The sequence below is a fragment of the Ornithorhynchus anatinus genome, chromosome X3, assembly GCF_004115215.2.
Source record: "Ornithorhynchus anatinus isolate Pmale09 chromosome X3, mOrnAna1.pri.v4, whole genome shotgun sequence".
NCBI lineage: Eukaryota > Metazoa > Chordata > Mammalia > Monotremata > Ornithorhynchidae > Ornithorhynchus > Ornithorhynchus anatinus.
The window spans coordinates 19,641,650-19,654,824 of NC_041751.1; the positions used below are offsets into that span (position 1 = coordinate 19,641,650).

At 51.1% G+C, this 13,175-nt stretch overlaps 1 protein-coding gene and 1 non-coding gene across 2 annotated transcripts in view; one reads left to right on the plus strand and one right to left on the minus strand.

The window, feature by feature from the left end:
• SLC22A23 (solute carrier family 22 member 23) overlaps positions 1-12,262 on the minus strand; it is a 134,202-nt gene extending 121,940 nt beyond the window's left edge. The window contains exons 1-2 of the mRNA XM_039910599.1: positions 12,136-12,262; positions 11,443-11,976 (exon numbers count right to left, since the gene is read on the minus strand). Coding sequence (XP_039766533.1) covers positions 11,443-11,976; positions 12,136-12,243 — 642 coding nt within the window. The 5' untranslated portion in view covers positions 12,244-12,262. The remainder of the gene's footprint in view (positions 1-11,442; positions 11,977-12,135) is intronic.
• On the plus strand, positions 3,493-3,630 carry LOC114807753. The gene has a single exon (XR_003755827.1). It is a non-coding gene; the product is annotated as a small nucleolar RNA SNORA7 (small nucleolar RNA).
• Positions 12,263-13,175: the final 913 nt, after the last annotated feature.

The window sequence follows — 13,175 nt, forward strand, 5'->3', positions numbered from 1 at the left end:
GAGAGATAACCCGGCTCTAACTCTGAAGGGAACTGTAAAGAACCACAACCACATTTTCAAAGTTCTTAATTCATCAAGGATGCTCCTTATCAGAAACCTTGCACACACCAAGAGTTTCGGACCAATCGATATTTGTCCTGCTGTTCCTCCCAACAAGACGAGGCTGAGAAGTGGGCTGGGGGTGGCCTTCATTCCTTCATTCGTATTTATTGAGCACTCACTGTGTCAGAGCACTGTACTAAGTACTTGGAAAAGTGCAATACAACTATAAACAGTGATATTCCCTGTCTACAACGAGCTTAGAGTCTAGAGGTCCTTGAGGCTCAGTCGGGAACGGTGGGGGTTGGGGGGCCGGGGTGACGCTACCCCCGAAGCCAGTCTCGTCATTGGCACTCCTGCCTGCCTCTTGCCACAGCTCTCTGGACGCTTCGTTGCTCCTGTTGTAGTGCTGTGCCCCACCCTTAACCTACCCACTTATTTTGACAAGTTTCCAGCTAGTCACATTCTACTCCCTGCTTGCCCGGAGATTCTGACTCACAGATGTCTCGGGAGCTGTTTTTTTTTTTTTTTAGTAAATAGTAATCTTTAAAGTATAACGAGCTGATCTGGCAGTTTCTTGGCAAAGCATGACACTGCAGCTTGGAGATCAGGAGGCACTAGGGACCTTCACTCAGGGATCCAACAGTGGGGGGCAGGGGGCTGAGGGGGGGACAATCAGTCTCCAAAGGGGGGACAGGGGGAGGGGGAAGGGGCCAGGCTCTGCCAGGATATGTGGGACAGAAGCTAAGAAGAAGTGCTATTCACCTCCCTTCCCACATTCTAGAGGCCGGAGTGAGGAACACACTGCCTAGAAACAGAGGTCACGTCAGGACCTTCCCTTCCCTCTTTCACTCTCCTTCTCCTGTACTAGTAAGAGCTTTTGATCCCAAGGACGACTTTCGGCTTTATTTAGAACTAAAAATAGATTTTCATTTCGGTTCCTGTGTGCTACAAAGTTTGCCAACATGCAGAGAGGCAGTGGTTTGGCTTTCATTAACACCCTCACCCAGCCTCTCTGCCTGTCTTCTGAAGTGGCACAGGCAACCAAGTGAATATTTAAGACTCTCTGATCTTTATGTTTAGGAATTTCTAGTAAGCACAGAAGGGGATCGCCATTAGAGAATGTCACTGTTTATTGTTGTAATTGTATTTTCCCAAGCGCTTAGGACAGTACTCTACACTTAGTAAGCACTCAAAAAATATGATTGAATGATTATTCACTGCACTCAGAATAGTGGTTGTAAATAGACACACATTATTTTCAGAATGCCCCACGCAACTCCTGAAGGGCTCCAGTTGTTTACTCCACTCACTGGGAATTCAAAAGATAAAAGCAGAGCTATTAATTACGAAATTGTTGAGGTTAATGTGTTTATTTGGAATGGTGGGAAGGAAGAAAGCATATATTCTAGTTGCTTGTTTTGTTGTCTGTCTCCCCCCTTCTAGACTGTGAGCCCGTTGTTGGGTAGGGATTGTCTCTATTCGTTGCTGAATTGTACTTTCCAACCGCTTAGTACAGTGCTCAGCACATAGTAAACGCTTAATAAATACGATTGCATTAATGAATGAGTAAATGACAGGGGCAGACAAAGAACAACTCTGTCTGCTTTAAAGTGAACCCCTATAGGCTGAGAAGCAAAGTCTTGCTCCTAAAATAGTCATAACAATTCATGAGGTATTGGCATTGTCGTTTACTATTATAATTATGGTACTTGCTAAGTACTTACTATGTGGCAAGCACTGTTCCAAGCACCGGAGTAAGACATAACTAAGACACATAGTCTCTGTCCCAAAAAGGTGGGAGGGAGTAGGATTTAATCCCCATTTTACAGATGAGGTAACTGAGGCCAACCCTAACCTAATTAGGGTTAGGGTTAGTTAAGTGACTTGCCCAAGGTCAGACAGCAGACACGTGCCAAACACTGTACTAAGCGCTGGGCTAGATTCAAGATAATCCGGTCCTCCATACTATTCTATTTTCAATGATCTTTTGGGGATTTTTACCCCATTTCCTTCGATTCGTGATGTGTCATGTGCCTACGTGTACTAACTGATGCTATGTGGTGGATTTCTGATCAAATTTAAAAAGGAAAAAAACTTTATGGATCTATTTTTTTTAATCAATTTAGAAAGCCAAAATGCATTCTCCCAAGGCTTTAACATGTAACTGAAGAGGTCCTGGGCGCATGCTGCAGGAGACTCTATTAATAATCATAATAATAATAATGGTATTTGTTAAGCACTTACTATGTGCCAGGCACTGTACTAAGCGCTGGGGGGGGGGGGAGATGGACACAGTCCCTGTCCCACATGGGGCTCATAATCTCAATCCCCATTTTACAGATGACCGTTTTACTGAAAGATCTGATAAAATATATAGATACATGTCAGATACGTGATGTAAAAGACGTGATATATACAGACAAATGGTGGTTCATAATTAATAACAATGATGACAATAATAATAATGATAAATGATTGTGTTACTTGTTAAGCACTTACTCTGTGCCAAGCGCTGGGGCAAATGCTAGACAAACAGGTTCCCATCCCCTACACGGGGTTTACTCTAAGGGGGAGGGAGAACACATAATGAATCCCCATTTTACAGATAAGTAAACCGAGGCACAGAAAAATAAAGTGACTTGCCCTGAGATTGGAATTCTGCTTCTCTGACTTCCAGGCCCCGTCTCTTTTCACTTGGTTAAGTAACATGGCCTAGTGGAAAAAACACAAGCCTGGGAGTCAGAGGACCTGGCGTCTAATCCTAACTCGGCCGCTTACATGCTGTGTGACCTTGGACAAGTCACTTTGCTTCTTTGGGCTTCAGTTCCCTCATCTGTAAAACGGGGTTCAATACCAGCTCTCCCTCCTACTTGGACTGTGAGCCCCATGTGGGACCTAAATATCTTGTATCTATCCCAGTGTTTATACAGATCTTGGCACATAGTAAGCGCTTTTTTTAAAATACCACAATCCACTATGTCACCGCTGCTTCTCACTGTGTGTTCTTCCATTCTCTTCTTGAAAGACTTCAATGAATATTTCAACATCTCTTATTGATCAACTTTGGAAACTGAAATGCCCAAGTGGTCAAATTTAATCTTAACCTTAAACAAGGGCCCAACATATGCTTAGAAGTGGTGTGACCTAACGGAAAGAGCACAGGACTGGGAATCAGGAGCCCTGGGTTCTAGTCCTGACCTGCTTGCTCCTTGCCTGCTGGGTGACCTTAAGCAAGTCATTTAACTTCTCTATGCCTCGGTTTCCTCATCTATAAATGGAGATCATATACCTGCTCTCCCTCTTCCTTAGACTGAGAGTCCCATGTGGAACAGGCATTATATTTTACTGTATCACATCTATACCAGGGCTTGGCACATAGAAAGCCCTTTAACAGACACCTTTAATCATCACCATCATCATCACCTTTAAGCAGGAGCTAAGCATGGTGACCCCCTCTCAGGGTCACACCTGGAGAGTTCCCAATACTCTACCAGTCTCGACTACGGGAGGGAGGGTCGGGCAGAGGCATACCCATTCCATTCCTAGCTTGGGCAGTGGCTAGAGAGTGGAAGACAATCTGCTAGAAGTCACAACTTCCCTGTGCTGGGCAGTAGCAGCATGGGAGAGAATCAAGGGTGGAGACTCAAGTTTACTGCGTGGAAGGAGGCAATGGTAAGCCACTTCAGCATTTTTACCAAGAAAACTCTAGGGATACACTACCAGAATGACTGAAGATAGAAGCGAGGCGTTCTGGGAGAGATGTGTCCAAGGCATCGCTATGGGTCGAAGACAACTCGACTGCATAAGACAAAGGACGGTGATGTCTGATAGAGCCAACATGACATCCTGGTGGAAGCTACGGTAGCCCTGGCCAGAAACAACTGGTCCATGTCTGTCTGCCTCTGTCTGTTTATGGTATTTGTTCAGCGCTTACTATGTGCCAGCTATGTGCTTACTAAGCACTGGAGTAGATAAAAGTTAATGAGGTTAGACACAGTCCCTGTCCCACATGGGGGACTGTGAGCCCCAATCCCCCATTTTGCAGATGAGGTAACTGAGGCACGGGGAAGTGAAGTGAATTGCTCAAGGACACACAGCAGAGAGGGAAGAGAAGCAGTGCTGGCAAGTGCTGGTGCTGGGAAGCAGTTTTCTTACCTCCATTAGAGTCATAGCTAGAAGGGCCGTATTTACTGAGCGCTGGGTCCAGAGCACTGTACTAAACACCAGGGAAGAATATACAGATGGAAATTCAACATTGGCTCTCTACAGTCAGGTCTGACTTCAGTCTTCCTTCTGTTCCTGGCAGGGGGTGGTAACATGGACTTCTGATTGATCACAAACCCCTGTGGCATACATAGGCCTTTGTTATAATCAACCAATCTCCATGAAGCATTGACCTAGTAGAGCTGAGGGTGGAGGTCGGTTATTCATTTGACTCAACTGATGGTATTTATTAAATCCTTACTGTGTTGCAGAGCACTGTGTCAAGCATTTGGGATAGTACAATGTAAGAGAGTTAGCAGATGCGATTCTCTCATTCACTCAGTCATCCTCACCCAGTGACTCAGTAATAATGGTGCACTTACATATAACTAAAAACCAGAGTTGATCCTATTCACTCCCTTGCCTAAGGAATAATAATGACGGTGGTGTTCATTAAGCACATACTACATGCCAAGGACTTCGCTAGGCGCTGGGGTGGAGAGAACGATAAGCTAAGGAAAACGTGGGCTGCGTCTCACTCACCTGTATTGAAGCTCAATCCCCTGAGGCCAAGGCGTTCCTTTGATATCCTGGCTCGTGTTGGGAGATGGTTCCCAAACTCCCTAGCCATACCGGAGTCAAAATGCCTATTGATAGTCTAGGGAAAGACTGAGTGGGCACGGAAATAGGTCTGCAAAGCACCTAACTATGCGTGTGATTAAATTGAATATTTAATTGTGGCCAAGCGCTCCCTTCAAATGTCATACTAAATTTGCCAGCAAATGAACAACTAAAGGCTCCCATTTATGAAACAGAATTCTAAACACTAAATATAGTCTTTAAATCTACGAACCAAGTACATAAATCACAGTGCTGATTTAATATGACCACTGGGATTCTTGTGGTTAAATTTCTTAGCCAGCCTCCCCTTTGTATTTATGTTTAATAGTCCTGAGTAATAAACTGTGAACTTAGCTATTAGTTTGGAAACATATGAAGGGCTTTCTTCCCCGCCCTCCTAATGACTGAGAAGTACTTAAACAGCAGGTATTGCTATGACTCAGCTATTGGTTCCACCGCTACCAGGATACTAATGACCAGTGATCGCAAAAATGTATCCCAAAATGCAAGAACTAAATGGTCTAATAATAACGAAAAGAATAGACACCTAACAGTAGCACCGGATTAAACAGAAAGTAAGAACCACAAGATGCGCTTGCCTAACTCTGGCCAGAGGGAACTGGGAGAGTGCTTAAATGGGAGAAAGGAAGGACTGAAAAGGATTTTGGTGGGCTGGGTAGATGGTCAATCTAAGTCATCCTCTAGACTGTAAGCTCCTTGTGGGCAGGGAACGTGTCTACCGACTATTGTACTGTACTCTCCCTAGCGCTTAATTCAGTGCTCTGCACGCTGTAAGTGCTCAGTAAATACCACTGAATGATCACTTGATTCAGGAGAAACATTTTCTTCAATTAGGGCAACTCGGGCAGTAGATGATCTTGTGTCCTGAAATGTCTGGATTGCTGCAGGCGAATAGAACTGAGGGCCTCCCAATATGACTTAGATTGCCATGAGCACAGAAGCTGGAAATAGTTGATATAGGGTATGTCTTTCTAGCAGCTCTGGCAAAAAAAAATGTTGGGCAGGGGGACTGCTTGAAACTCTTGACCAAAGTGAGGTTTTCAGGTAATCAGTACTTTGATTAGCCATGATTTCCCTGTCCATTTTCCATTGTGACAGATGACGGAACACAGAAAAGAGGTAAAGGGAGAAGGAGAAAGATTTGCCTACACACACACACAAACACAGAGACACACACACACACAAATTTTAATGGTATTCATTAAGCACTATGTGCCAGGCACTGTACTAAGTGCTCTAAGTGCTGGGGCAGACACTGACAAATCAAGGTGGACACAGTCCACTTAATCCCCATTTTACAGATGAGGCACCTGAGGTCTAGAGACATTAGGTGACTTGCCCAAGGTCATAGGGCTGACAAGTGGCAGAGTCGGGATTACAACCCAGGTTCTTCTGACTCCCAGGCCTGTGCTCTATTCACTGAGCCATACTGCTTCTCCACATTTATGGAGATGATGCCTCTGGAAGTGAAATTAACGTATGGGTGTGATGGTGCTGTTTTCAGCTTTGCCTGGTGATCTCCTAATAGCGTCAAACATTATGCAGTTACCACAAAGTTAACTGTTTGGTGGACTAGTTTAGATAGTATAGCTATTTATATGTGTGTAGCCTTACCCAATAGCCTGGATCATTAGCCTACTTGGACTGTGAGCCCCATGCAAGACAGGGCCTGGGTCTGACCTATTTAATTCGTACCCACTCCGGAGCTTTTAGAACAGTGTTTGACACACAGTAAGCCCTTAATAAAGTCCATAAAAAATATTTATTCAGACCATTGTATAAGCCTATTTTGAAAAGAGGCATATGTATAAATGGAAGGGGGGGGAAAGAACCACGTTTAAACTAGCCATCCTTAAGTAAAGGGAGAGAGGAATGGGAAGGATAGATGAGGAGAGAAAACACACCAGAATTAGGGAGGTTTGGTTTTTTTTGGACAGATTTTAAACACATCAATGCTCCCAACAGAGAAAATGGTACTTATTTAGCTCTGACTAGAGAAGGATGACTGTGAGGAATGGGGCTTCTTTTTGATGTTTTCAAAAATACATTCTGGTCCTTCAAATCCCATAATTGTAATTGTATAGAATTACAGCTCAATCACACTGCAGAGGAAGAGGTATGGCAAAACAGTCCCCTAAAATGCACTTAGGAAATGAGACTTTAAAAATACGTGTTATGAAACAAAACATTATGGAACCACAACGCTTTATTTAGCTCTTGTTTACCCATTAAAAATCAATTTGCCCTTTCTTCTAAAGGTCTTACACAAAATGTGTCCTTGGCACAGTGTCACGTGGCTACCATCCTCGAAACAGCATTCAGTGTCTTCTAGGTGTTCCCATGGTATGTCCACTACCATGCTACTCTGGACTTTGGGTAGTAGATTCAGAAGTCTTTTGCAGACTTTATTTTTGACATTAACAAAACACTACGCTGCTACAAGTTGGAGTAGATACAAGGTTGCCACAAGTTGGAGTAGATACACAGTGTTGTAGGAAGAAACAGTCCCTGGGCTCATGATCTATCTTATCCCCATTCTGCAGATGAGGAAACTAACACCTAAAGGTTAAGTGTTTGCCCAAGGTCACACAGTAGACCAGTAGAAGAGTGGGATGTGATTCCATGGTTTCCCTCCTAGGCCACACTGTCTCCACAGCAGGAAGTTCTGTCAAAACTGGAGTATGCGGACAGCAGGTAGCCGGTTGTATGGCTTTAGACAGCTGGCCTATCCCGAGCAGAGCAACAAGAGGGGAGAAAGAGATCTTAGTAGCTGAGACCATCTTTTCCCCAGCTCTGCCATCACCTGGAGGGGATGGATGGAAGGATCGATGAATCATTCAATCGTATTTCGTTGAGGTCTTATGGTGTACAAAGCACTGTACTAGGTGCTTGGGAGAGTACAAAGTTTCCTGCCCACTACGAGTTCACGGTCTAGAGAGAGACAGGTATTAATAGGTATAAATAAATTATGGATATGTTCATAAGTGCCATGGAGCTGTGGGAGGGCTGAATAAAGGGAGCAAATCAGGACGACGCAGAAGGGAGTGGGAAAATGGGATAGTTACAGATCGCACGAGCGTAAGAAATACTATTACTGGTTCAGTTCGGCCAGGTACTTTCCGCCAGTAGTAATGGCAAGCTTGGAGAGGTCATGTAATGGCTGCCTTCCTTTACATCAATCCTCGTTCTTAGGGACAGACCATCCAACCTCCCTAACTTTACCTCTAGTTAACCTACGCTGGACTATTCACTTATGAATCTGTTCTCATCTGTCTTGAACCCGGTGGTGCCCTAGCTGTTTCCAAGGACGACTCCTCAGGGTTTCTGATGTGCCATGGGGAAGGTCTAGATCCCCACATAGAAAAATTTGGAAAACAGCCCTCGGTAACAGCTGCAAGCAGCCGCACCTCCTGTTTGGAGCAAAGAAACTGCCTGCCAGCTCGATGGTATTTACTGAATGCTCACTGGGTGCAGGGCACTGTACTAAGTGCTTCTGAAAGAGTAAAACAGAGTGGACGTAATCCCTGTCCGCAATCTACTGGGAAGCGACAGTCAAACTCTGGCAACACCCAGAAGAAGAGAGAAAGTTTTAAGATCTGTGTATGCGTGAGAGATTCTCTCTTTGTCTGTGTCTCTCTGTGTCTGTCTCTCCCTTTTCTGCCTTTTTCTCCCCTTGACACTAAACCCCTGACCCTGTCCCTATAGAAACCTTGCCTGCTAAATGTAGCTGTGATACTTAAGTAAAAAATGATCACTCACTAAAATCCTTTCATTTGCGAAATCACTAGGCACTATAATCACATCCTTCATGCAGATCTTCACTTCCCAAGTTCCCATGAAGTTTGTTCATTATTTACAATGAGAAACTCCAACATCATCATCATCATGCGTCATCTTGCTAATAATTTCATAATGACTTGTACTTTCCCGCTTTTTAAGTGTGACCTGTGAACACATGCATAACTGCACAAGGAGCCCACCTTTGGGAATGAGTCTGCATGCCTGCTTTTGAGTATTATTCCAGAACTATTTTAGAATTGTCCTCCCACCATTTACCACTGAGCATGAATAGCTCTTTGAAGGATTCCAACCATCAGGACTGCTTAAGTGAAGTTGTTCCTCTGTTTGGGTTGGTGCGCGACAGATATTTAGCCCTCACGACTTTTGCCGTTCAACCCCCTCTGGAGAAAGTTACCCATGTCACCGGAGATTTACGGAACTGCATCGTGGGGATGGGTACAGCCTCCCAACAGGAACCGTGGATGAGAACGGTAGCACTTCAGTGAATGAGAACGGTACCATTTCAGGGAAATGGATGACGGTGATAATGACCTGTACAGCACTACTCATGCTCTCTCAACTCCTGCCAATCACAGTGCTCCCCTTGGGACACAGTAGTGGGGGGAGGTGGAAAGCAGAAAGCGGAACGCTGAGAATGTGCACATGCGAGCTCCAACTACATCAGTTGTTTCCACAACCAGGTTTCCCGATTCTCAGAGAAGGGCTCTGTCCACTGGACCAACAGGGAATTGTCAGAACATGAAAGGCCTGTTCTAATGGTACAGTGCTTAAAACATGCAGTTGAAAATAATTTATTTAAAAAGTGACATCAACCGTGTAGGGTTCCAGAAAGACCAAGAGGCCCTCTTACCGCCCCCCTCCCCCCCCCCCCCCCCCCCCCCCCCCGGCAAGGAACGGGCCCTGAGCCATTAAGAAAACCTGAAAGAATTAGACTGTTGTCTTGCTGGAGCCCAGGTGCCATACAGAAAAGATACACCACGCTGTAAGTGCCTTCTTAATTACTAAGTGAAATAGCAAGGCCGTAGGTACAGTTAATCCAAATACAAGATTCCCACAGGAAAAGCCATTCCTGCTGAGCTCTGCGGGTATGAGATTAAGGGAACTGTTTTAATGATGTAAGAGTTTCATCTTACAGTTCCATGGGCTACTATTATTTACTAACATTAGGGAGAAGAACACATAAAACGATCTGAATTTCATTCTGTCATCAAGGATTCAGTGCTTAAGAAGTCAGCATTTACCACTACATCATATATATATATATATATATATATATATATGCATACACACACATATACACCTATACATAAATATTCTATAATAAGAATATATCATATAGAAACCAATTACTAACCGGGAAACAAAGTAGGAAATTTGGAAATACCCTTCCCTCTCTACCGGTCTGTGGGAGCATCCCCCAGTTCCTACCCAAAACCCGGAGCGAAATCACAATCCATCCATCCATCTCTCTCTCGGTTTCTCTCTCCTATCACTGTTCTCCTTCCTACCTCCTAAAATTACAAATCTCTAGCAAAGAAATGCCAGCCCCAGCTGATCGTACCATCTGCGGAGATGGAAACGTGTAGGGAAGGAGACAAAAATACCATTATTTCTAGCGGCCTGAAACTTTTCCAGATTTTCCGTTTAAGAGCCGGCTCTGCTTCCCCGCCGCCGAGGCGTCTCTTTGCCCTGGTTAAACGAAGGGGCGAGGGTGGGAAAGCCTTTCCGGAAAGTCCCCATCTGCCGGCGCAAGGAGAGCGAGGTAGATGACCGTTTGGCAGGGGAGGCTGTCGGGGTTCGGCGCTGCCGGCCACCGAGTCTCCGTGCAACCAATAATAATAATGTTGGTATTTGTTAAGCGCTTACTATGTGCCGAGCACTGTTCTAAGCGCTGGGGTAGACACAGGGGAATCAGGTTGTCCCACGTGGGGCTCACAGTCTTAATCCCCATTTTACAGATGAGGGAACTGAACTGAGGCACCGAGAAGTTAAGTGACTTGCCCAAAGTCACCCAGCTGCGAGTGGCAGAGCCGGGGTTCAAACCCATGACCTCTGACTCCAAAGCCCGTGCTCTTTCCAGTGAGCCACGCTGCTTCTCTATTCGGAAAGGCCAACGTGGGTTTAGCCGGGGGGCCCGATGGGCCGAGGCCACACGTGTGGATCCATCCGGGGAGGAGATGTGCGGCGAAGGGCAGAAGGCCCGGCTGCGGCTTGGGAAAGTCGGGGAGGGGGCGTGGTGTGCAGAGGGGTCAGAGGCTCCGAAAGAAGCGGGACAACGGGGCCCCCGGCCCCTGGCCGTGGCTCGGGGCACTGGGCGATGTCTAAAGGAGGGCGGGGGGCGCGGCGGCGAGGGGGTGGGGAGGCGGCCCTCTACGGGGCTGCGGGACCAAGCCCCGGCCCACCCGAGGGCGCCGCCGCGGCGGGGCCACCGGCAAACCCGCCCGGACGACGAATGGAGGCGGAGGCGGAGGCAGGGGCAGAGGAGGCCTGCCAATCCCCGGGGGCTCGGGGGGCTCGGGGGGCTCGGGGGGCTCGGGGGGCCCGGAGGGCGGGGATGGGGCAGGAGGGCAATCCGTCACTTTGCGGGGGCAAGAGATCCCTCGCATCCCGGGTCCCACGTGGAACCGGAGGTCGGCTCCGGGACGCATTGGTATCGCACCCCTAGATTCAAGAGGGGGTGCGCGCGCGCGCACACACCACACACACACGCACACACACGCCCGGGCGGGTTCCGCGGGCGGGGAGCCGCCTTACCTTGCTGACCACATTTTGGACGAGGCCGGCTCGGATGCGGTAGTGCCACTGGTGGCACTGGCAGTCGGTGGAGTTGGAGGCGGCGGCGGCGGCGGCGTCCTCGTCCCCCTCCCCGTCCCCGTCCCCGTCCCCGTCCCCGTGGTGGTCCGGGGCGGGCGGCGGCAGGGGCACCGTGTGGCCGTCGGGGCGGGCCGCGGCGTCTCGGGCGCGGGGGCGGCCGTCGGGGGCGGGGGCCGGGCCCGTCGGCGGGGGTCCCCAGGTTGGGGGCGGGCCGGTCCAGTTGGCGGGGAGGGGGGCGGCGGCGGCGGCGGCGGACCCCCGGCGGGCCCCCCGGCACCAGTAGTCCGGCTGGGCCAGCAGGAAGGAGTCCGAGTACTGGCTGAAGCCGATGAAGAGCGCGGGGATCCAGGTGAGCAGCACGAGCGTCTTCTGGTAGCCGCCGCCCAGCCCGCCGAGCAGGGGCAGCACGGACGCGTCGTAGTCCACGAGCAGCGCGCTGGGCCCCGCGCCGCCCCCCGCCGGGGACCCCCCGCCGCCCGACCCGGCCGCCGCCGCCGCCGCCGCCGCCGCCGCCGCCTGCGACAGGGACGGCAGAGACCGGTTCTCCTCCCCTCCGCCCGCCGGACCCGCCGGACCCCCCGGACCCCCCGGACCCCCCGGGACGACGGCCGCCGCCCCCCCGGGCCCTCCGGCCCCCCCGGCCCCCCCGGCCGGCAGGGCCCCGTTCTCCTCCGGAGGGGGCTGATACCGGCCCCCGCCGCCCTCGCCGCCCCTCGCCTCGCGCCGCCGGTCTATCGCCATCCCCGGGCCCCGCCGCCCGCGCCGATGCACATAGAGAGCGGGCCCGGGGGGGGGGGGGGGGGGGGGGGGGGCTCCTCCTCCGCTCCTCCCGCGGGGAAGCGGCGTCGCCGGAGAGCGGGGCTGCGCGCACCGAGCGCCCGGCGCCTCCGAAGGGGGACGAGTCTAACGGCGAGAGCCGCCGCAGGGGAACGGGCCGGTCCCGGCCCCCGCCCGCCTTTCTCCCGCCGCGTTCGCGGCAAGATCCCGGGAGCGGAGGAGGCCCTCCCGCCGCCGCCGCCGCCGCCGCCGCCTCCTCGGCCGCCCCTTGGGTCTACCGCCGCGCTCGGCCCGTCAGGCCGCGACCGTCCCCGACCGGGCTCCCCGGACGAGCTCCGCGCCTCCCTCCCGGCCGGGCCCGGGGGGCCGCCCCTCCCCGGCCGCGGAGATCCGGGGACACCGCACGCCGGCCGGGCCCGCGCCGGTGCGGGCCGCTCGGCCCAGGCGGGAGGCGAGGGCCGCCCCGCGGCGAACCGGCCCGCACCCGGCTCCCTCCCGCCCGTCCTCAGCTGCCGCCGCCGCCGCCGCCGCCGCGCATCGGCTTCCCCGGGCAGGTCTCTTCCTCCGCCCGGGCTCCCCCGCCGCCGCCGCCGCCGCCTTCCCCTGGCCTGGCTGCGGGGGCTTCTTCTCCGGGATGCGGCAGCTCGAGCCCGGAGACGAGGAACCCAAACCCTCCCGCCGGTCGCGGCGCCGCCGCCGCCGCCTCTCGCAGCCTTGGCGATGGCGGAGGGAGGAAGAGCAGGAGGAGGGCGAGGGGGACGGGGGAGAGGAGGGGGACGGGGGAGGGAGCCGGAGGAGGGGGAGTGTCCTCGCCGGGCTCCGGCCGCCGGTGAGCGGGGCGGGGGCGGGTCAGGCTAAGCGGACTCCTCCTCCCGCTCGTCGTCCTCGCCCGCCCC